General features: G+C 40.8%; 2 protein-coding genes across 4 annotated transcripts in view; one reads left to right on the top strand and one right to left on the bottom strand.

The window, feature by feature from the left end:
* The window catches only part of fhit (fragile histidine triad diadenosine triphosphatase), a 126,615-nt gene extending 114,994 nt beyond the window's left edge, over positions 1 to 11,621 (top strand). For all 3 annotated transcript variants that reach the window (XM_085159113.1, XM_085159111.1, XM_085159112.1), the window contains 2 exons: positions 6,473 to 6,541; positions 8,951 to 11,621. In XM_085159113.1, coding sequence (XP_085015239.1) covers positions 6,473 to 6,541; positions 8,951 to 9,049 — 168 coding nt within the window. In that variant the 3' untranslated portion in view covers positions 9,050 to 11,621. The remainder of the gene's footprint in view (positions 1 to 6,472; positions 6,542 to 8,950) is intronic.
* The window catches only part of sypl2a (synaptophysin-like 2a), a 495,265-nt gene that overhangs the window by 100,394 nt on the left and 369,664 nt on the right, over positions 1 to 25,207 (bottom strand). The gene's annotated exons all lie outside the window — the stretch shown is intronic.

Below are 25,207 nucleotides of genomic sequence, written 5' to 3'. Positions count from 1 at the left end.
GACATGATTCTTTAGATTAGTACCAGTGCTGTTCATCAAGACCAAAATTTCATTCAAATTCATAATTTTAACCCTTTAAATACCAGTTAAATCAAATAATCCTAGGAACTCATAAATGGAAAAAAATCACAAAACCCCCATTTTTTTCCAAATAAAACATGCCATCTGATTTACTTTCTAACCATGATGGAGGTTAGATGCATAGCAATAATTAACAGTATCAATGACTTTTATACATCTTTATTTTTTTGTGCAGTGACAGAAAAACATAAAAACTTCCTCTCAGCTTGTTTGTGGCCAAAAATGGCCACCCCCTGTTTACATTTACAAAATGCTATAAAATTCATATATATTAAGAAAAATTTCCACTTTTTTTGACATGATTCTTTAGATTAGTACCAGTGCTGTTCATCAAGACCAAAATTTCATTCAAATTCATAATTTTAACCCTTTAAATACCAGTTAAATCAAATAATCCTAGGAACTCATAAATGGAAAAAAATCACAAAACCCCAATTTTTTTCCAAATAAAACATGCCATCTGATTTACTTTCTAACCATGGTGGAGGTTAGATGTATAACAATAATTAAAAGTATCAATGAGTTTTATGCATCTTTGTTTTTTTGTGCAGTGACAGAAAAACATAAAAACTTCCAAAAATGGCCACCCCCTGTTTACATTTACAAAATGCTATAAAATTCATATATATTAAGAAAAATTTCCACTTTTTTTGACATGATTTTTTTAGATTAGTATCAGCGCTGTTCATCAAGACCAAAATTTCATTCAAATCCAGACTTTTAACCCTTTAAATCACAGTTAAATTACATAATTTTAATGATTTACAAAGGGATAAAAGCATAAAATCCCCATTTTTTTTCTAAATAATACATGCAAACTGATTTATTTTCTAACCATGATGGAGGTTAGATGCATAGCAATAATTAAAAGTATCAATGAGTTTTATGTATCTTTGGTTTTTTGTGCAGTGACAGAAAAACAAAAAAAAATCCCTCTAATTTTGTTCGTGGCCAAAAATGGCCACCCATGTTTACGTTTTCAAAATACTATAAAATTCATATATATTAAAACATTTTTCTACTTTCATTGACTTGATGTTTTAGATTAGTATCAGCGCTGTTCATCAAGACCAAAATTTAATTCAAATCCAGACTTTTAACCCTTTAAATACCAGTTAAATTACATAATTTTAATGATTTACAAAGGGATAAAGGGATAAAGGGATAAAAGCATAAAATCCCCATTTTTTTTCTAAATAATACATGCAAACTGATTTATTTTCTAACCATGATGGAGGTTAGATGCATAGCAATAATTAAAAGTATCAATGAGTTTTATGTATCTTTGGTTTTTTGTGCTGTGACAGAAAAACAAAAAAACCCTCTCATTTTGTTCGTGGCCAAAAATGGCCACCCATGTTTACGTTTTCAAAATACTATAAAATTCATATATATTAAAACATTTTTCTACTTTCATTGACTTGATGTTTTAGATTAGTATCAGCGCTGTTCATCAAGACCAAAATTTAATTCAAATCCAGACTTTTAACCCTTTAAATACCAGTTAAATTACATAATTTTAATGATTTACAAAGGGATAAAGGGATAAAGGGATAAAAGCATAAAATCCCCATTTTTTTTCTAAATAATACATGCAAACTGATTTATTTTCTAACCATGATGGAGGTTAGATGCATAGCAATAATTAAAAGTATCAATGAGTTTTATGTATCTTTGGTTTTTTGTGCTGTGACAGAAAAACAAAAAAACCCTCTCATTTTGTTCGTGGCCAAAAATGGCCACCCATGTTTACGTTTTCAAAATACTATAAAATTCATATATATTAAAACATTTTTCTACTTTCATTGACTTGATTTTTTAAATTAGCACCAGTCCTAGTCATGAAAACCAAAATATAATTCAAATTTAGATATTATACGCTTTGAACTGGGTGTGATTCCCAATCAGCCAGAGTTCACACCCAGTTTCACACCTTGGCTCAGGCGATTAGAGGATCATCAGGGGGTCCTTTTGTCCCTCTGGGGGGGGGGGGGGACACTCCCACCTTCTTGCCATATTGCCAGAATAAATGGTCTGGAAGCTGTTAGGTTTACTTACAGCAGTAGCAACGTCTGCACCTGCATAAACTCCAGGACACGTTTACAAACAGTGTTTGTTGTTGTTTGCGCTGCAGCTGCAGGTTTGAACTCTGCAAAATGTCCTGTGATTGGGGTTTTTTTTGTTTTTGTTTTTGTTTCTAGAGTTAATATTTTGGGTATGGTCTCTTTTTATGAAAAATACAAGAGTAAAAGTGCTTTTCACATGTGCTTCAAAGCTAAGTTTGACTGGGAACCTCAAAGCTCAATATCCTGCATCCACAGGAATTCACTGCAGCCTATGTAATGTTTGATGCGTCATTATTTATTCCAGTCTATCTTGCAAATACATGTTTGTGCTGCAATGTCATGCACAAACACAAACTATCAGATCCTTAAGACCAAACCTATGTCAAAATTGTTTCATTATATTGGTCCATTGGAGTGTGGTAACCCATCAAACGCCCCTAGTGGAAACCAAGAATATTACATGAAATTGCTTGCTTGGCACAAAATGGGCCAAGGATGTCATATGGTGAAAAACATTAAAAACTACAATTTTCATGTGTTGAGTTTAGAATGAAAGCAATTTTACCTAAATATAGTAATATAGTACTGCCAGTAACAAGGAATCAAAAAAGGTGGTTATAATGGGTTTCAATTGGCCACAAGTGGCCACATTCAGTAAAATAGGAACAATGTGGTGTATAGTGAATATTATTGACATTATTAAGGAGCTGATGTTGAAAATTAAAAAAATTTAATAAAATACACACCTTTGGAAAGTTTCATTCCATTTGCATTAACAGAACAAAAATGGTTGAAAACCGAAAAGTGAAGTGGCCACCAGTGGCCAGGTTAGAAACCAGAGGGTTAATATGCTGCTGAGAATATAGCCCAGAAGAAGCGTATAGTATAGCTTTTATTTTGGAAAGAGACATTTCTCTGTAATAAACTCTCTTTTCCAAAGATGAGGGATTTCTCCATCAGATAGATTTATTTATTTATTATTTTGTTGTTTCAGCAACATTAAATTTAAAAACTGTACTTTTGAGTTAAAATATATATTTATAATTTTAATAAATGACAAATTAAAAAAGCATGAACATTTTCTTTTGTATTGAAAAAATATCGAACCATGACACCAAAGTATCGAACCGAACCGTGAATTTTGTGTGTCATTGCACCCCTAATATATATACAGTGGGGCAAAAAAGTATTTAGTCAGCCACCGATTGTGCAAGTTCCCCCACTTAAAATGATGACAGAGGCCAGTAATTTGCACCAGAGGTACACTTCAACTGTGAGAGACAGAATGTGAAAAACAAAAATCCATGAATTCACATGGTAGGATTTGTAAAGAATTTATTCGTAAATCAGGGTGGAAAATAAGTATTTGGTCAATAACAAAAATACAACTCAATACTTTGTAACATAACCTTTGTTGGCAATAACAGAGGTCAAACGTTTACTATAGGTCTTTACCAGGTTTGCACACACAGTAGCTGGTATTTTGGCCCATTCCTCCATGCAGATCTTCTCAAGAGCAGTGATGTTTTGGGGCTGTCGCCGAGCAACACGGACTTTCAACTCCCGCCACAGATTTTCTATGGGGTTGAGGTCTGGAGACTGGCTAGGCCACTCCAGGACTTTCAAATGCTTCTTACGGAGCCACTCCTTTGTTGCCCGGGCGGTGTGTTTTGGATCATTGTCATGTTGGAAGACCCAGCCTCGTTTCATCTTCAAAGTTCTCACTGATGGAAGGAGGTTTTGGCTCAAAATCTCACGATACTTGGCCCCATTCATTCTGTCCTTAACACGGATCAGTCGTCCTGTCCCCTTGGCAGAAAAACAGCCCCATAGCATGATGTTTCCACCCCCATGCTTCACAGTAGGTATGGTGTTCTTGGGATGCAACTCAGTATTCTTCTTCCTCCAAACACGACGAGTTGAGTTTATACCAAAAAGTTCTACTTTGGTTTCATCTGACCACATGACATTCTCCCAATCCTCTGCTGTATCATCCATGTGCTCTCTGGCAAACTTCAGACGGGCCTGGACATGCACTGGCTTCAGCAGCGGAACACGTCTGGCACTGCGGGATTTGATTCCCTGCCGTTGTAGTGTGTTACTGATGGTGACCTTTGTTACTTTGGTCCCAGCTCTCTGCAGGTCATTCACCAGGTCCCCCCGTGTGGTTCTGGGATCTTTGCTCACCGTTCTCATGATCATTTTGACCCCACGGGATGAGATCTTGCGTGGAGCCCCAGATCGAGGGAGATTATCAGTGGTCTTGTATGTCTTCCATTTTCTGATGATTGCTCCCACAGTTGATTTTTTCACACCAAGCTGCTTGCCTATTGTAGATTCACTCTTCCCAGTCTGGTGCAGGTCTACAATTCTTTTCCTGGTGTCCTTCGAAAGCTCTTTGGTCTTGGCCATGGCGGAGTTTGGAGTCTGACTGGTTGAGGCTGTGGACAGGTGTCTTTTATACAGATGATGAGGTCAAACAGGTGCCATTCATACAGGTAACGAGTGGGGGACAGAAAAGCTTCTTACAGAAGACGTTACAGGTCTGTGAGAGCCAGGGATTTTCCTTGTTTGAGGTGACCAAATACTTATTTTCCACCCTGATTTACGAATAAATTCTTTACAAATCCTACCATGTGAATTCATGGATTTTTTTTTTCACATTCTGTCTCTCACAGTTGAAGTGTACCTCTGGTGCAAATTACTGACCTCTGTCATCATTTTAAGTGGGGGAACTTGCACAATCGGTGGCTGACTAAATACTTTTTTGCCCCACTGTATATATATTACATAGACTCGACTCCCACAGAGGTCAATTATCTCGTTAATAGTGTTACATGCTCACTGCATGCGAAGGAAGCAGGAAATTTTGGAGGTTTATGCCCTGGCATACCCTGGTATAAAGTCATGGCGAACCAGAAAAGTCTTAAGCTTGAAAGAAAATAGCTTTGCATTTATTTAAAACATCTTTCTTTGGTTTGGAAAAAGTTTTACTTGTTTTATTCTGTGAAACGTCACTGACAGAGAAAAACAGGAACAGGTTTTTCTTCAGCACTGTGGCCAGGCTGACAAACAGTAAGAGCTCTGTTTGAGCCAAGCGTCCGTTACCCTTAACTAGTAATGACCTTCTTCACAAATACAATATTAATCATTAGAGAAGAATTTATTCATAACCAGCTTAGAGACATATCATTACGTACCACTACTTTCTCCTAATTGACAAAAACTAAGGTTCTTGTACTCTGCACGTGAAATCTTAGTCTAGATGATGTTACTTTGGCCTCAAGTGCACTGTTGGACTCATTGTTAACCACAATATGTTCTGTGTGCATATTAAACAAATATGTAGTCTTTCTGCTATTTGCACTGCATTTCTAAAATTAGAAATATCCTGTCTGAGTGATGCTGAAAAAGGATTTTATTCATTTGTACACTTGAAAAAGGACAAGAAAGAAAAGTCATATTTCTCCCACACTGGCTTCTCTTCATTGCCCCCTGATAAATCCAGAACTGACTTTAAAATCCTTCACCTGACACACAAGGTCTTGAATTATGAGGCCCTCTTAAAGATCTCACAGTACCACATTATCCTCATCACTTTATTCTTAGGCTTTGTCTGATTTATTTGTGGGGTAGCATTTCTAGGATGCAGAGCCTTCAGCTTTCAGACCCTGTGGAGCGAGCTTTTAGTTTGGATTTCAGAGACAAACACCTTCTGTATTTTAAAGGCAAATGTATTTATCCCATAATTGGGGAAATTCTACTTCTAAAGTAAACAACAACAAACAAAATAATAGTTTCATTAATGAAGTAAAAACATTTACTGCAGATTATGACATCAGTGTAGATTAATATGGCAAAATTACTCAAAACCAAGAAATAAAGATGTGTAAAAGCAATTGTATAAGCAATGGTTCTGAACTTCAAAGGACCCAGAACACTGCTGCTAAAACACAGCTTTATATTGGAGTGGTCTGAATTTGTCTTCTTATTTCTTTGTAAATTGATGAGGATAAAAATGCACAATTACTAGTTACCTACTGTAAAGTGATATGCTTAGATATCATTTTCTATACTCAGTAGTATAGTACAATTGTATATTAGCAAAAACTGTTAGCTATCTGTTGCTCCTGGGTCCCAGAATAAAGTCAGGTCCATTCTTAAACACATAAAAATAAAAAATCCCTGCTTGGTGAACCCTCACCCTGCGGTGATTTGTGCCATGCCAGTAACATCCTGACGGCTTCTCCGGCATACTGTGAAACTGACAGTAAGATTTTCTCCAGATCAACCACAATATCTACACCTTGTTTGTATGTTTACAGCATGTCCACGTCCACGTGCTGCCCAGGAAGGCTGGGGATTTTAAGGACAATGACAGCATCTACGATGAGGTAAGATGGACAACTTTTGGCCATCCCTATTAGTCCATTTAAAATTATTTTTGATTTTATTTTAAATAAAAAAAGATTTTTTTTCACTGTCAGTCACTGTGTACAGGACACACAAACATCTGAGTCAGTGTGGGCTTGTACTTTGGTAAGCTATGTGAAAAATATTAAGAAATAGTTAAGGGTACCAGGACCTGCATGGTTTTGTAAAAAGTATGATCTGGGTACTTGATCACTCTGATAAATATCAATCAGATACTGATGAGATGTCTGTGACACAAGACAGCCTATTTCCCATCCTCTCCTGCTCAACAGTAAGAACATAACTAAATGAAAACAGCACTATGGAGGCTGCTGACTTATCTTCTGCACAGCTGGTATTGTTCTCCCAAGCTCATGCTCCAGTGCGTCACCACAGCAGTATGAAAGGACAGATCACTGCTAATGAACTGATTCACATGTGGCTGCTAATAATGTTAATTAAACACCTGAGTTTGAACAAATATCAGTGAGCTGTATAACCCTCAGGAGCCAGAATCCCCAAACCAATGAACTATAGCACTGCACTATGAAAATAATGAACGTGCCTTTCACGCTATTTTAAATTTCACTGTGATATTTTGACTTTGTAACAAGAGAGTCTGTGGCAAATGAATATCAATGACTGGGGACGATGATATGAATATTCTAATAACCACGTCTAATAAAAAAGAGCTCCCTATACTTCCTCCTCCTGCCTAAGGGGAGAAATGAGACGTGCATTTCCACAGTGCAGTCCCAGCAGCAAAATGGAAATAGGTTTGTTTTTAATTTGCATGTGATCAGAAGGTTTATTGTAAGAGCAGTGCCATTTATATTTTCCATATCACATCCAGCCAATGAGACATAGTTTGAAGATGTTTGTAGCAGCGTAAATGCATAGACAGATTTGTCTTAATTTCATGATCCATGTTTTGCATGATGAATGTAATAATAATAATTATTATTATTACTAATACTAATTAGTATTAGTAGGGCTAATACTTGGTCAGATTGGTCAGATTTCATGGCTCATTCGTTTGAGTAATATTTAATAGTAACATGCAAATGAATTAGATTTTTTGGCACTGTAAGGTGGGGTGCTCATTTAGTATCATTAATTTATGTGTTTGTAAGGTAATTGTTGTTATTTATTTATTTTTATCTTGTGTGTGTTTATTATTGCATTTACATAAGGTGCAATTTGAACATGCACCAAGAAAAAAAAGGAAAAAAGACAGGAGATGCTCTTATGTGTGTGTAACCCCTTTTTTGACCTCTTTGTCTCTTCATTCTTAAACATTTTGGCAAATTTGGAGGCTAAAAGTAAATCTGATGCTGAACACAAACAAATAGAAGCTGCTTTAGACACTACAACTGAAATGCATGCAGTGCAGACTGCTCTTGTTGAGTCAGATGCAAAAATTGGAAGTTTTATACTTAGTATAGCTACAAAGAGGACTTTGAACCCCCAAAAATGCTGTACCTGAGCCATAATAGCAGCAGATTTTAACAGCCTCTGGGGCCTCACCGCGCTCTGAGTAAGCGCTGCCCCCTATTTTCCAGCCTTCAACCCCCCCCCCCCCCCCCCCCCCCCCCCCCCCAGCTGGGTCAGTGATACTTTGGCTTACATTGAGTTTTTTTAACATTAGTTTGCCGAGTGATCGCTTTACACAAGTTATCAGACACCGGGCACTCACCAAAGTCAACATTAAACCAAGCTGATGTTCTTGGAGGAATTTCTCAGTTCTCAGTGAAACTCATCCCAATCCCCAAACGCATAGAAAAAGCTTTGTTTTCAAAAATACTCGTGTACATGTGGCCTGTGTCTCCAAGCAGTCTCAAGAGTGTGGTAGAGATACCAGGAGACAGATTATTACATGAGTATGAATAGCCTATCCCTATGAGTGCAGTATGAAACTAGATTCTTTTAAATAACCATGTCATATTTTTCAGACAGGAAGTGACCACTTTGCAGTTCACAATTCACAAGACAAGCAAGTTCTGAAGTGCAAGCTCCACCAGCTGTTTAGGTTTTACATATTATAAATCACTGTGTTGACCTGATGCGCTAAGTGTAACTATTTAATTGATATTTTGAATCTTCTTACAGATGCTCTCGCTTTTTTCTATAAACAATAAAAGAAAATAGAGTGACAAGTACAAACAAGTTGAGGAACAAATTCATTATGATGAGTTTCTCAATTTTAATTTAGTGGATCAGATTGATGTGCAAGCAAAAACTGATCACTGGGTCTCCATACTGAACTGAGAGTGGTCTCACAGTTTTGAAGAAGAAAATCTGCAGTCTGTAAACATCTTTTAAACCCAGTAACAGTTGATATCTCAATGCATTTCCATGGACTAGTTAATACATCTTCATTGTCTTTGTAGTTACAAAACCACGATCGGGAGGATAAGGACACACCATCCACGTGGAGATCAGAGGAAGAAATGGCAGCAGAAGCTTCAGATCTGAGGAAACAGCTCTAGAAACCTGAATGGAAAAACCAATGATGTCAGTAATTCAATAAAGGCAGCACCGCCATGAACATAAAGATAACATCTGCAATGTGAAATATAATAAAAAATATAATTGTATTGTATTTGACTTAATTTGATTATATGTCTATTAAATCCTCAAAATCTTTGCTGAATTATGTATATCAACCAACCAAGTCAACCAAAGGAAATCTGACTAGTTGCTGAAATATAAAAGCTACACAGTGAATGTTTTTCAGGTCAGCAGTATTGTACAGATGAAAGAAGGCAGTCACTGACATTTCTTTAATGAACACAGAGGACGTGCTTGAAAAAGTAATCACGGTTCCTTACAGCAGTACTGTTTTATAGAATCTGTGTAGTACCTGTATTTGGACACTGTGCTTCACAGATTTTCAGGGCCAAGTAGATTGACTTCACTTTTGCCTGAATCTAGTATTTGAAAATAAAGACCCTTCTGGCATTTATGTCGAAACAGCTTAACTAGGTTTTTTTGTGTCATCAGGCTTCATAGCTAAAGTTTCTTTGAGTCTGGCAGTTTGTTCCCTCCTGGGTATCAAAGTGTAAAAATCTTGTAGAATACTCCAGAAGAGTCAAATGTAGTTGCTAAAGGGGCTGAATTAACAGTCTGAATGATTTTCTATATAAGTTTACAGATTGAGTGAGAAAAATTCCTTTATTAACATTTATAAAAATAAAATGTGTTAAAATATTTATTAGATTATCTAACAATTATTTAAATCAGTGACCTAAATTTGCACAAGAAATATAAGGTCGTCAAATATTATGAAATAACTGCATGAATACAGGAAAGATTCTTGTGGGCAAACTATCAGAAACATGCAGACTTTGTGCCCTATTGAATAAAAATGAGCAATCACCAGTTACTAATGTTTGTGGATTGGATTTCATTCGTTTGAAACATACAACAATGGTATATGTGTGTCTCTTTGTCATACAACAAAAGTTGAAAGGATTAAAATTGTATTTTCTATAAGTATATAGACCATACGTTTATATTTCTCTTCAGCGCTCCTTCCTACGTTCCAGTGCCGGGGTCCACAGTGGCTGGATAATTGTCCAAATCCACTCATCGAAACAATAGAATCCACATGAAATTGAATATTAGTGAATATTAATGTATCCATTTAAAAAAATGTAAATAAAGCTTTTTTTTTGTCACTGAGCACTGCTACCATAAAAGAGTAAATAGTGTAAATAGTGGTTAAAGCTGTAAAAAGTGTGATTGGAGTTCAGACTTGGTAAAGTCATGGTCAAAACTACATCCTCTTTCAATTCTAAGGCTTTATGTATCATAAAAAAATATGTGAAAAATTAAGTACACTCTCACTGTTCACCACAGGAGTTAAGAGGGTAAGTAGCAGCCAGGTGCTAATCAAACGCACCTGATCAACTGATTATCAACCACCTCAGTAAAATACATGTTTTGGCAGTTTGCTAGTCTGTAGCATTCAGGTGTGCAAATTGCAGTAGATTCAGGCTTAAAAGACTATAAAATAAGACCATAAGTGTAGGACGTCTCCCTCCCTGACGTGTTGAATGGGTTCTGCTGTAGGTTTGAAGCAATGAGGGAAGAAAAAAAGAAAAACATATTCTACCTTATGGCGAGCAGGTGCTGAGATTGTTTACAGCTGAATGAAAGAGAACACTAAGAAAGGCCAACCTAGAAACGTTTCCATCCTTTCCCAATGAACCACAAAAGCTAGTTTCAGACGACCTGTTCCTGATGAACCCGCTAAAGAAAGGAGCTATTTCCAGGATCTACAACCAAATTTTGCAAATAGACAGAACAACTACACTGGACCACTTGAGAAATGCTTGGAGTGAAGAACTGGCTAACATCACTGAAGATCAATGGACTAAGGCACAAGAACTGGTTCACTCACTTCTGTCTGCTGCAGGCACAGACTACAGTTTAAGGTCCTGCACAGGCTCCATCTGTCTAAACTGAAGGTCTCAAGGATGTTTCCAGGGGCGGACTCAAGATGTGATCGATGTATGTTTTAGACATGTCCTAATATCGCCACCTACTGGTCTAAAATATTTAAAACTTTGTCTGATATTTTTAAAAAACAGCTCCCCCCAGACCCAGTGATGGCACTTTTTGGTGTAGCTACAGTTAAAGACTTAAATAATAAACAAATTTGTGCTTTGAGTTTTATAACATTGCTTGCAAGATGCCTTATACTTCTAAACTGGAAAAATAAAGCCCCCCCAACTGACTCTGCTTTGTTAAGAGACACAATGTATCATCTACAGTTGGAGAAAAGTTTTCATTGAGAGATCATGTTAAACAGTTTTACCTAATCTGGCCTTTATAGATCACTTTAATAAGTAAACTGGGAGGGATGGCCTCCTCCCATATCTGCTCCAAGATTATACACATTGGTCTGGGCAGGTGGGGTGGGGGGAGGGGGGTGGGGTTTCTCCCCCTCCTTTGTATATACGTATTTAGGTATATAAATGTGTATGTATAGACAGATATATGATTGTTTATATAATGGTAATTATATTTGATGTATAAAGGAGGGAGAGGAAGGAAGGGAAAAACTCTGTCACTGTAAACGAGATCCATACTTTGTTGCCTGATTTGAGATATGAGTCGATCCTTTTTTATTCAAAACATTTCATTTGTTCTACGGACAATTAAACCCAACATTTAGCTTCATTAATTTTTATGCGTGATATCTGTTTGTAGACTTATATAATTGTATGTAATTATACATGTATGTTGTATATTGAGGAGGATCAAATGAGTTTACCTTTAAGTCTGTTTGTACCAACCCTTCCTTTGTCTCATCATTGTTTAAAGTGTATTTTGTTGTTATTTTAGTCAAGTTCAAAATAAATCAATCATTCAGTGCCAATACCAGGCCAACCTGCATGAAGCTGCAGAACCTGGTAGTGAAAGACCTCGTTCACTTCCTCATTCCTTCCTTGTTCCTTCAGTGGGCTGGTGTCAGTTGTTCAAATGTCCTGTTTAAGGTTGGGGAAACCTGCAGTCAGCTGAGACTGAAGAAGTCACTGGATGAGTGACGACGCATTTCTCCCACTCTACGTCCAGATGAACAGAATCAACCTCCTGGGATGTCTGGAGTCCTTCATTTCTTAATTCCTTCGAAAAGATAAACCCCCGTGTAGACATAGAACAGGCACTGTTCAATAATAAAGAGATTCTGGACCTTCCAACCTCACATACAATTCACTATTAACCTTTTCCCCTGTCGCGTCTCGCTCTCAGAAGGAACGGTGGATATATTAGGGAAATATTGTTGTCACGGTCCTGGGTCAGTGACCCAGTGTTTTGAGTTCTTGTGCCTCTGTGATTTTTGTATTATGTTCTTAGTTCACTTTGTTGTCCCAGCTTATTCTTTAGTGTAGTGTCTTTGTTTGGTTTTCTTGTATTCTGTTTAGTTCTCTGAGTATTTAGTAGCTCCCCTCTGTGTCTCTTTGTTGTTGGTGTTGTCTGTGTTTCTTAGTTGCTCTGTCTCCCCTAGTCTAGTTTGCGTCTTCCTGTTTTACTTTGAAGGTCTGTGTCTCATGTGAGTGTATCCTACTTTGCTCCCTGTCTCGTCAGTTCTGATTTCCCCCAGCTGTGCTCTCCTTCTGTGTCTCATTCCCCTCGTTACTTCCCAGTGTATTTAAACCCCGTGTTTCTCTGAGTCAGTGTCGCGTCGTCCCTCTTGCTGTGTGGATCTCCCTGTGTCTCCCTTGTGAGTTTAGTTTGTGAGTTTCGTTTGAGTTTCCAGTTTAGTTTACTTTGTACGCCTTTCTCCCGCCAGCAAATAAAGCTGAGTTCTTTGTGTTTAAACCTCGTGCCTGAGTGTCTGCATTTTGGGTCCAACTCCTGCCTGCCGCACAGCGATACATGACAATTGTTGAATATGGAGCTGCCAACTAGAAGGAAAAGATGAAGGTAACAGAAGATTTATGTAGTAAAAATTGACATGCAGTTGGTGAGACAAAACAGTAACCTAAGACTAAGCTTAGATGGAGACAGAAGATCCACTGTGTTGACCTCTGAAGGAAGGAGCCAACATATATGCCGTGACATACAGTGGGGCAAAAAAGTATTTAGTCAGCCACCGATTGTGCAAGTTCCCCCACTTAAAATGATGACAGAGGTCAGTAATTTGCACCAGAGGTACACTTCAACTGTGAGAGACAGAATGTGAAAAAAAAATCCATGAATTCACATGGTAGGATTTGTAAAGAATTTATTCGTAAATCAGGGTGGAAAATAAGTATTTGGTCACCTCAAACAAGGAAAATCCCTGGCTCTCACAGACCTGTAACGTCTTCTGTAAGAAGCTTTTCTGTCCCCCACTCGTTACCTGTATGAATGGCACCTGTTTGACCTCATCATCTGTATAAAAGACACCTGTCCACAGCCTCAACCAGTCAGACTCCAAACTCCGCCATGGCCAAGACCAAAGAGCTTTCGAAGGACACCAGGAAAAGAATTGTAGACCTGCACCAGACTGGGAAGAGTGAATCTACAATAGGCAAGCAGCTTGGTGTGAAAAAATCAACTGTGGGAGCAATCATCAGAAAATGGAAGACATACAAGACCACTGATAATCTCCCTCGATCTGGGGCTCCACGCAAGATCTCATCCCGTGGGGTCAAAATGATCATGAGAACGGTGAGCAAAGATCCCAGAACCACACGGGGGGACCTGGTGAATGACCTGCAGAGAGCTGGGACCAAAGTAACAAAGGTCACCATCAGTAACACACTACAACGGCAGGGAATCAAATCCCGCAGTGCCAGACGTGTTCCGCTGCTGAAGCCAGTGCATGTCCAGGCCCGTCTGAAGTTTGCCAGAGAGCACATGGATGATACAGCAGAGGATTGGGAGAATGTCATGTGGTCAGATGAAACCAAAGTAGAACTTTTTGGTATAAAACTCAACTCGTCGTGTTTGGAGGAAGAAGAATACTGAGTTGCATCCCAAGAACACCATACCTACTGTGAAGCATGGGGGTGGAAACATCATGCTATGGGGCTGTTTTTCTGCCAAGGGGGACAGGACGACTGATCCGTGTTAAGGACAGAATGAATGGGGCCAAGTATCGTGAGATTTTGAGCCAAAACCTCCTTCCATCAGTGAGAACTTTGAAGATGAAACGAGGCTGGGTCTTCCAACATGACAATGATCCAAAACACACCGCCCGGGCAACAAAGGAGTGGCTCCGTAAGAAGCATTTGAAAGTCCTGGAGTGGCCTAGCCAGTCTCCAGACCTCAACCCCATAGAAAATCTGTGGCGGGAGTTGAAAGTCCGTGTTGTTCGGCGACAGCCCCAAAACATCACTGCTCTTGAGAAGATCTGCATGGAGGAATGGGCCAAAATACCAGCTACTGTGTGTGCAAACCTGGTAAAGACCTATAGTAAACGTTTGACCTCTGTTATTGCCAACAAAGGTTATGTTACAAAGTATTGAGTTGTATTTTTGTTATTGACCAAATACTTATTTTCCACCCTGATTTACGAATAAATTCTTTACAAATCCTACCATGTGAATTCATGGATTTTTTTTTTCACATTCTGTCTCTCACAGTTGAAGTGTACCTCTGGTGCAAATTACTGGCCTCTGTCATCATTTTAAGTGGGGGAACTTGCACAATCGGTGGCTGACTAAATACTTTTTTGCCCCACTGTATATACCTTGGCAGACAACCTGAACAGGAACAAGTAGAAAATCGAGGGGGCAGTGTACTCAAAATTAACAAACTGCCAGAAGTATTCACCCACCCATCCAAATAATGTAATTCAGGAGTTCCAATCACTCTCGTGGCCACAGGTATATAACATCAAACACCAACAACAACAAAGAATTAGTCACTTTCAGGAGCTCAGAGATATGATACATCATCTTTGCTACAAAGGAAGCTGTGAAAATCTCCTTGCTAATAAATATTCCACTGTCTGCCGTTAGGCATTATAACAAAGTGGAAGGGATGGGGAATGTCAGCAATTCAGCCATGGAGTGGCAGGCAACTTAATATCAGAGTAAGATCAGTGGATGCTGAGGCAGGTCGTTAACTGTCTGCACAGTCAGTCACTACAGACCTCCACATTTCATGTAGCTTTCAAATGAGCCAACAAACAGTGTGTAGAGAGCTTCGTGGGATTTGAGTCCATGGCCAACCAGCTGCATTCAAGCCTTACATCACAAAGCACAGTGTAAAGAGTTGCAATGTACTGGTCTAAAGCACACCACCACTGGAAACTAGAGCAGTGGTGTTGTGCTCTCTGGCACGATTAATCGTGCTTCTCTTTCTGGAAATCCAAAGCATCAGTCTGGGGTTGGCAGTTGCCAGGACAACGATGCTTGTCTCACTGCACTGTGTCAGGTGTAGTTGGTTATTTTCAGTGGTTGTGCTCACCGCCCCACTTCCAGTGGAAGGAACTCCTAACGCTCTAGCATATCAAAACATTTCTGACAACTTCATGCTCCCAACTTTGTGGAACAGTTTGGGGATTGCCCCTTCTTCTTCCACTATGACTGTGCACCAGTGCACAAAACAAAGTGTATAAATGGAGGAGTTAATTTGGTGTGGAAGAACTTGACTGGCCTGCACAGAGTTAAACTTAACTTAAACTTGACAGAATACCTTTGGGATGAGTTAGAGCAGAGGCTGTGAGCCAGGCCTTCTCATGCAACATCTCACAAATGCACTTCTGGAAGACTGGTCAAAAATTCTTGTTAACAAACTCCTAAACCTTGCAGAAAGCCTTCCCAAAAGAGTTGAGAACTATTCAGGTGGACGAGCAAATACTTTGGACAACTTGGCATGTGAAATCTCTGGTTCGGCCTTGTTTTTATCATTTAAGAAATGTGGCTAAGCCCGGTTTTATCTCGCTCTGAACTGCAGATTGCTATACATGCATTTATTTCGTCACGCTTGGATTATTGTAATTCGCTGTTTATGTGTCTAAGCAAAGGTTCTCTGGATCGTCTGCAGGTTGTGCAAACGCTGGCAGCTACGCTGTTGACAAAATCCTCCAAGTATTCACATGTGACACCGTTGTTATCTCAGCTACACTGGCTTCCTGTTGAATTTAGAGTCGATTTTAAGATCCTGGTCTTGACCTACAGAGCTGTGCACGGACTGGCACCAGCCTACATCTCTGATCTGCTACAGCTCGATGTCCCCAGCAGGTCTTTGAGGTCATCTGATCAGGGCTTACTTGCTTTAAAAAATACTAAGAGTATTTTTAGAGTAAAGCTAACTCAGAAAACAAAAGATTAATCACACATAACAGTGTAAACTAAAATGTGCGCACGGCAGAGGTAAGCGGAAGTGACAGTCAAGGTAAGCGACTAATGTTGTAACTGATGTCAGACGCCGGAGATTTTGGCGGAAAATTAAAGCAAATGGTAGTTTAGATTTGAACAAATTTCTTTAAGCTCAGTATTACCAAATACACTTATCAATTGTCTCATAACTAACAATATTTGTCTAAATTATCTCCAACACCCTGGAGAACAACGGGGAGAGTTTTAGAGGCTCTCCAAGATTATATTGATCAGTGCTTTCAGGATCTCGTGATGAAGAAGGCCCAGAGTGCAGCTTCCCCGGCCAAATCTGAGACGCCGTCGTCGAAAAGACAACGCCCGGCAGATTCCCCCGGCACAACATCGCAGCTGGCAAAGATATTGCCGACATACTGGAGTCAATCGACAAGCGATTGTCCAGTTTTTGACGCAAGGCTGTCCCTGGTGGAGATTCTTCACCGGGAATTTAAATGCTTGCGAGAATCCCTGGAGTTCAGCCAGCAGCAAGTGGAAACGCTCGCTGCTGAAAATGCCATGCTAAGGGAGTCGGTGAAATCTCTCACAGAAAATGTTACCCAGCTCAATAGAGAAAATAAAAAAATAAAAGAAACGGTTATTGATCTACAAGCTCGTAGCATGCGTGATAATCTAGTATTTTCTGGTATTCCAGAAGCCGCTGGAGAGGACGCGGAGACCACGGTAAAAAGCTTCATCAAAACCCACCTGAAGCTGCCGGAGGACACGGTGAAGAACATCGTCTTCGATAGGGTGCATCGCCTCGGCCCCATTCGGGCTACGGCCGGGAGACCACGTCCTATCGTGGCCAAATTCGGCCACTTCAAACAAAAGCAACATGTGAAAAGCCGCGGCAGGAAATTAAAAGGAACGGACTTCAGCGTGAACGATCAAGTTTCCCCAAAGAGATCCTGGAACGACGCAGGGTCCTCTTCCCAATTCGACGCGGCTTCATCCAGAAAGGCTCCCGCGCTGTCATCGCTGTGGACCGGCTGTACGTGGACGGACAGCTCCACCGTTACCCCAACATCACTCCGTGGCTGTATTAACTTCAGACCAGATAAGAATCCGCTACACCCCTTTCCCTATCCACTCACACTAACTTGGATTAACATTTGTTTAACTTACCGGTATCAAATCGCATCTTAAGTGTGATTTCATAGCAGTATTAACACCGTCACTCTCCGTCAGTGATTTAATTGGAATGTTTACGTTTCTTTTCTCTCTTCTCGTTTTTTTTTTCTCTCTTTTCCCCCTCTTGTTTTTATGCTGCTCACCCTCGTCCTTGGTTTCTTTCTTTTTTTCTTTCACTGCTTCGATCACCTGCTTCCACACTCATCCACAAACAACATCATTTATTTCGACACTTACTCACTGCACGATCACGCACAGTCATGCGCTCAACGGCAGCACATTTACATCAGTCAGACAGTGCACACAGACCTACAGGATACACACACTTAAGCCAAGCATACTCATATTAGTAAATATGCAAACACATAGTCAGACTCGGGGAGCATCTCGCCACACATTTTTTCTCTCTCTCTCCCTCTCCTTATTTATGAACAAGTGATGTATTCTCTCCACCTGTCTAAGCGACACACACAGAGTACACCCCTAGTTATACACAGACATCTATGGGTGCACTAAGATTCGTTACATGGAATGTAAATGGAGCTGGCTCCAGAGAAAAGAGGTTAAAAATATTTAACCAACTCAAAAAACTACAGGCAGATGTTGTCCTTTTACAAGAGACCCACAGACCTCTTAGAGGTTCGAATGAACTTAAAACACCTGAGTTTCCTAATGTGTTCTCAGCCTGTTATAATTCTAGACAAAGGGGAGTAGCAATTTAATCCATAAAAAAATTAATTTCACAGTACTCGATACAGTTATAGATCCAGAGGGCAGATTCTTAATCATTAAACTATCTATACTTGATAAAAAGCTATGTATTGTAAGTGTATATGGTCCAAATGTTGATGATCCCTCCATTCTTTCACGGTTTTTTCAGTGCACTCTCTGAACACTTAGATGGCACACTTGTGCTTGGAGGCGACCTCAACCTTGGACTGAATGAAGAAATGGATAGGCCTCAATACAGCAGGAACTCAGCGTAATTAGCAGTCCACAAATATAATCAAACAGTATATGAGCGACTTTGGTCCTTTGCGATGCATGGCGCTCCCTTTCACCCCACCAGTAAGGAATATACTTTTTTTTTCACATGTTATCACTCCTACTCTCGTCTAGATTATTTTTTGGTCAGCAGCTCACTGCTGAGTGACGTTTCAGACACTGAGATCACCCTATAGTTGTCAGCGATCATGCTCCTGTATCTTTAACACTAATGCACAAGAATAATACTATGCCAAGTAAAAACTGGAGATTTAATACATCACTGCTTAAAGATGAAGACTTTATTAAATATTTTAAAAAAGAGTGGACTTCATATTTAGACTTTAATGACACTCCCGGAACATCAGCTTCTGTTTTATGGGAAGCAGGGAGAAAGCTGTGATGAGAGGTAAAATAATTTCTTTCTCATCACATAAAAAGAAAAAGAAAACAAAAATATTCAGGAATTAGAAAAAAAACATCAAATCACTAGAAGAAGCCTACGCGTCCCACCAAGATCAGGAAACATTGAACCAAAATACGCAAACAAAACTAGAATTAAATGAGATAATTGATAGAAAAAACAAAATTCTTAGTACAAAGACTACGCTTACAAAATTATGAACATAGTAATAAATCCGGTCAATTTCTAGCAAACACAGTTAAAAATAAATAAAGAAAAAACAACTATATGTGCTGTTCAAGATTCATCTGGGAACACAATATATGAACCGAAACAAATAAACAACATTTTCAGGGATTTCTATAAACGTTGTATTCACCACAAATAAACCCATCTAAAAAAGGAAATTGATCAATTTTAGACAACATAACTCTCCCAAAATTATTTAGACTCTCAAGCAATGGCACTGGATTCGCCACTGACATCAGGTGAACTCCAGGAAGCCCTGATAAATATGTCCAATAATAAGGCTCCAGGTCCAGACGGCTTTCCTGCAGAATTCTACAAAGAATTCTGGACGATTCTAGCACCAGTTTTTTACAGAACGTTGTTAGAAATCAAGAAAAGGGCAGACTTCCATCAAATATGAATTCTGCAAACATTAATCTCCTGCTAAAACCAGGCAAAGACCCTGTATATCCCTCAAGCTATCGTCCAATATCCTTATTAATGTAGACCTCAAAATAATCTGCAAAGCTCTCTCGAAGAGACTAGAGAAAATAACCCCCCTCTTAATTCATCCTGACCAAACTGGTTTCATAAAACGTAGGCACTCATCAACAACTACACGTAGATTACTTAATTTGATAGACTACTCATACAGTAAAAACCTTGAAACTACAATATTTTCCTTAGATGCAGAAAAAAGCGTTTGACAGAGTTAACTGGAAATTTCTATTTGCAACTTTACACAAATTTGGTTTTGGATCTTCTTTCATCAACTGGTTAAAAATATTATATAATTCCCCAACAGCTTGTGTCAGAACAAATGACCAGACATCCTCCAGCTTATGTCTCCTGAGGGGCCACCAGGCAGGGATGCCCACTCTCCCCTTCACTGTTTGCAATTTTTATCGAACCACTAGCAGCAGCAATTAGACAGAATTCAGCAATTAAGGGCATAAAATGCAAGAACGTAGAAAAATAAAATCAGCCTTATGCTGATGATGTGTTACTCTTTCTCCAAAATTCACAAAACCAATATCTCTGGGGTGATTGAATTGATAAACTCTTTTGCAAGAATATCAGATTACTCAATTAACTGGTCAAAATCTACAGTCCTTCCTATTAATTGTTGCTTCCATAATTCCTCTTCTACTCCACTGCAATCTGGAAATATAAAATATTTAGGTATTAATATTTCTCCCAAGCTTGCAGATCTAACTAAATTAAACCATACCCCACTTTTAAAGAAAGTAGAAGGTGATCTGGCTAGATGGAAATGTCTACCCATATCACTCATGGGAAGGGTTGCTGCTATAAAAATGATGGTATTACCAAAAATAAATTATTTATTCTCAATGATCCCAACTAAACCGCCGCAAGATTGGTTCAGATCTCTAGATTCATATATGTCCAAATTCCTTTGGAAAAATAAGCCCCCACGTATAAGCTTAAAAACACTACAAAAGACCAAGGATAAAGGAGGATTAGAACTACCTAACTTTCAGCACTACTTCTTAGCCAACAGGCTTCTGTTTATCTCAGGAAGGCTAAAACATACCCTCTTAGATGAACCTTGGCTAGATGTAGAACAAGCACTTTACAATAATCTAGAGATTTCAGATCTACCATTTATCAGCTCAAACATCCAACGACATGAATGCTTCAAAAGCATCAACATCAGCTCTTCTCTGACAGCATGGTGGGAGTTTCTGAAGTTGACAGAGTCTTCATTAATCCCATGCAAACGTACACCTATCTGGAACAACCCTGACATATTACAAAACAATAATATGATAAACTTTTCAGATTGGAATGGTAAAGGAATCAAATATGTAGAACATATACTAGAAAGAACAGAATTTATTTCATTTGACAGACTAGTTACACAATATGGGATCAACAAGAAAAGATTTTTAGAATATCAACAAATTAAATCCATAATAAAAAAGAATTTAAACCGGGTCAAGTTGAACTACAAACACCACCAAGTGTGGTTCAATTTTTTACTCTTAAAACCCCCAAATTACTATCCAAAATATACAGAATGCTTTCTAAAACAGATGAATCAATATCACTTCCTATTGCAAAATGGGAAGCGGATTATCAGTTAACTTAGACCAAAACTTCTGGTCTCAGATTTGCTTAAAAACCTTTCATCTAATCAGAAATCCCAGTCTTCAATTAATTCAATACAAAATACTACATAGAGTGCACTATACAGGTCATCGGATGTTCAAGATGGGCTTTGCATCTACCAACAACTGCTCACACTGCCAAACCAATTCACCGGACAATTATATCCACGCTCTTTGGTTCTGTCCACCAGTTCAGAAGTTTTGGCGCGAGAGATAGTGAAGACTTATCAAAGTGTCTGAAATGTAACATTCCAACTTCCCCCTTAGTGTGTTGTTGGGCAGCTTAGATAATGTCACTTCAGAAAAGAATATAGCCCATATGGTTTTCACTGCCCTATGCATAGCCAAGAAAACAGTCCTCATGAACTGGAAAAATAAAAACAATCTTAAATTCTAACCAATATAGAAATTATCTATTAGATTACATTAGTCTTGATACAGCCTCTGCCACCACATCAGATCAATCGCTCTGGGCTCCTCTGATCAGCTCCATCACCTAGTGGGGTGGGGGGTCATATTTTGGTCTCGCCTTCACTGTTGTGATTGGTGTGGGGGTAGGGTCGGGCTTAGGGCGTCGGGGGGTTCCCCGGGAGCATCTTCCTTGGGGGGCTCAACCCGGGGTAGCGGTCATGGCCAATTAGGGGCTCTGTTGGCTCTATTGACGGCTTCCTCGTGGCTACGTGCAGCAGGGCTAGGGGAGGGTCTGTGCTGACGGACGGGGGTTACTGACCTGGTAGCCTGGCTGCCCCTGGGTGGGTCCGGGACGGGCGTGAGGTTCTGGGGGGCGGTCCCGGCTCTGGCCTGGGGCCCTGGCCGGGCCTCGGGGGCCTGGGTCCTGGTTGGTGTGTTGCCGGGGTTGTGGGCCGGTGGGTATATGGGGGCCCGCCACTGGCGCGGGGTGCCCGCCGGTGCGCCGAGCCACCTGGGGGGCTCTTCAACTGGTGGTTGGGGGGGGGGGGGGGGGGGGGGGGGGGGGGGGGGGGGGGGGGGGGGGGGGGGGGGGGGGTTGTCACATCTTGCAGAGCTTTCCTCTCTCAGGAACTCTCTCTGCAAGAGGGGGAGATACAGGAGAGGTGGAGGAAGATCTCAGCCTGGGCGTCTATTGTCTTATGTAGTCTGGAAGATGAGTGGATGATGGGGTGGGTTGCAGTTTTCCTCTGTTGTGGGGTTGGGTGGACTGCCCCGGGCTCTTGTGGGGCCGGGCGGCGCCGCTGCACTGGGCCCCGGTTCAGATGGGCCTGGGCCCCCCTGCCTGGCGGGTCGCGGAGTATGGGGGTGCCTACTGGGGTCAGCGGGGGAGCTGGCCCCAGGGAGGGGTCACTTGCCCCTCCCTTCCTTCCCTCCCCATCTCCAGCTGCCTCCCTCTTCCCGCTCCACCACAACCACCCACACATGCAGGGCCTTGGAGTAGGGGTGTGTCACCAGGGTGCAGAGGAGGTAACCCCCCCCTCTGTCCCCTTCTGGCTGCCTCTGCCTCAATTTTATCCCGCAACTTAGACATTCACATTACTCACACTCTCATTACACATACATATAGGATCTTGGGGGTGGGCACGCTACACCGGAATCCCAATTACCATCAGGGGTGTACACCTCACCCCCGGCGTCGTTGCCCACCTCTCAATTTTAAATACACGTAGACATTGAGGGCTAGCAGGAGGGACTATGCGCTTACCTGCTGCTCTCTGGCAGGTAGCTCCATGCCCTCCTGGGGGGAGGTTAGGAGTCTTCTCTCACCCTCGTTCTCTGCTTTCTGCTGGAGCAGGGGGGCTAGGAGGAGGAGTTGGCCGTCCGACTGGGATCCGGAATGTGGGGCCTCCCTGCTGCTGCGGAGTCGGGGCGGTCCGGCTTCTCCCCACCGCAGGGAAAAAGGGTAACACAACCTGGGTCTGGGTGCAGTTCCCCCCTCCAGGGGCAAGGGTACCTAGACCCGGTTCGTAGAGTACGCTTGGGGAGTGTGATTGTGTGTACAGCGTCTCTTTATGTCTGTCTCCACGTTGGTTGAGTGTGGAGTAAGTGCATATGAGAGCATGAGGGTGGGAATGGATTGTTTGATATCTGTGTGTGCCTGTATGTCTGTGTCTATATGTCAGGTTGGGTATCAGATGCCACCTCTCTGAGGACAGCTCAGGCCCTCCAAGGTTTGGAGGCCTATCTCCCCCCACCACTTCCCCTGCCGGGGGCGGACTCCCTCAGACATCGGGGCATTGGTGGTTCTTTGTGTCCGGGGGTGGGCGTCCGGGTACACACCGGCTCACTCCTTGGCGGCTGCTTATCGGGGCCTGGAGCCTGGGGCTCGCTTGGGCCACTTCGGAGGTGGGGTGCCCCCGGCCTCTCGGCCTGGGGCTCGGTCACTCAGGCACAGCTGGCTGCCGGCGGAGCTCACGGGCATGTCACTGCAGCCCCCCCTGGCTTCTGCTCCGTGGCTGCTGGGTGACCCCTCATCTGGGACTCTCCTCAGCTCTTTCTGGGACGGTGGCACGGCTGCCCCTCTGTTGGTCTTCCTTGGTCTCTTGTGTTCTGGGGGCCTCTGGATGCCTGGAGTTTTGATCTCCTCCATACCTGCTTCATGCCCTGGAGGACGGGGCAGTGGCCCCCCACACCCTCTAGCAGATCATTACATGAGGGAACCTTTTAAGAAAACAAGCGCGTCCATGCTCACAGGTGTACACACGGGTGATCACACACACAAACTACACCCTTTTTGGCTCCTACCTCAATGCACACTGTGCTGTCGATCTTACGTGCTGCACAATAATGTTTAATATTTAGTATTTACTGTCATATTCCCATATATCATTGTGATGTGGTTTATTGTATTACTCTCGTTTTCTTCTGCTTGTTTTCTTTTTTCTTTCTCACCAGGTGATCCAGGTGATCGATATATGTATTTTTTTTTTTTTCTGCTTATTCTGTTGGTTTTTGTTTTTTGCCCTTCTCCCCCGTCCCTCTTCTCAACTGTTTTTCTTTCCCTCTTTCTTTCTCCCTTTTCTTTCCCCCAGTCAAGTCCTGTCCCGTATTCAGCAAGTGAAAATAAAATAAAGAATAAAAGGTGAATCAAATGGACCATTACGGCAAAGCTGGGATGGTCAATTTGGTAAAGAAAATCCGTTGGGCATCTTTCTTCGCCTTTGGACAATAATTCTGATGGCAAGGGAGCCAAGCGGGACAGGCAGGGAAAGAAAAAAAAAAAAAAAAAAAAAAAAAATACTAAGAGGAGGACTGAGGCTGACAGAGCTTTTGCCACTGTGGCCCCGACACTGTGGACTCTCTCCCCCAAACATTAAGAACTGTGGACTCAGTCGCTGTTTTAAAAAACAACTCAAAACTCACCTTTTAAAACTGCTTTTGGTTCATTTATTGCCTGTTTTATTTTCTCTTTTTAAATCTTTTTATGACTTGTAATCTTATGTGCAGCACTTTGTGATTCTGTCTTGAAAGGTGCTATATAAATAAAAATTTATTTATTTATTTATTTATTTAACTTAGTGTGTGTTTACAATTGGTAAAACTTGAATTGCAGTGTAAATCACCATTAGTTATTTTACTTGCAATTTTAGATCTGATAGATCTCATTGTCAACCAAGTGAAAACTATGAAATAACAAATCTGTTAAGACACAATAACAATATTAAATATTACTATAAATGCACCACTTTCAGTTTTCTTTCTGAACACACAGCTAATGTACAGATTGTACTAAGTTGCAAAATGAGGATTGGTGGCCAAACCAGGGTTTTAACCAATAAAATATTTAACTTCATTGCTTGTGATTGTTGTTTTCATTTCTTTGCTTTCTGGAGCTGATAGTAGAGCACGTTTAGAGCACTATTGTAGAACAACAGTGCTGTGACAGAGAAGAAGCTGGAGGATGACACAGGTAAGATCTAGATTAATGAGGAGGATCAAGCAGCAATTAACTGCAGGTGACATCAATCATCTCATTTT

This window comes from Neolamprologus multifasciatus, chromosome 5 (assembly GCF_963576455.1).
Source record: "Neolamprologus multifasciatus chromosome 5, fNeoMul1.2, whole genome shotgun sequence".
NCBI classification, from domain to species: domain Eukaryota; kingdom Metazoa; phylum Chordata; class Actinopteri; order Cichliformes; family Cichlidae; genus Neolamprologus; species Neolamprologus multifasciatus.
The sequence above is the reverse complement of the archived record's forward strand: the minus strand, read 5'-3'. Positions and strand labels throughout refer to the sequence as shown.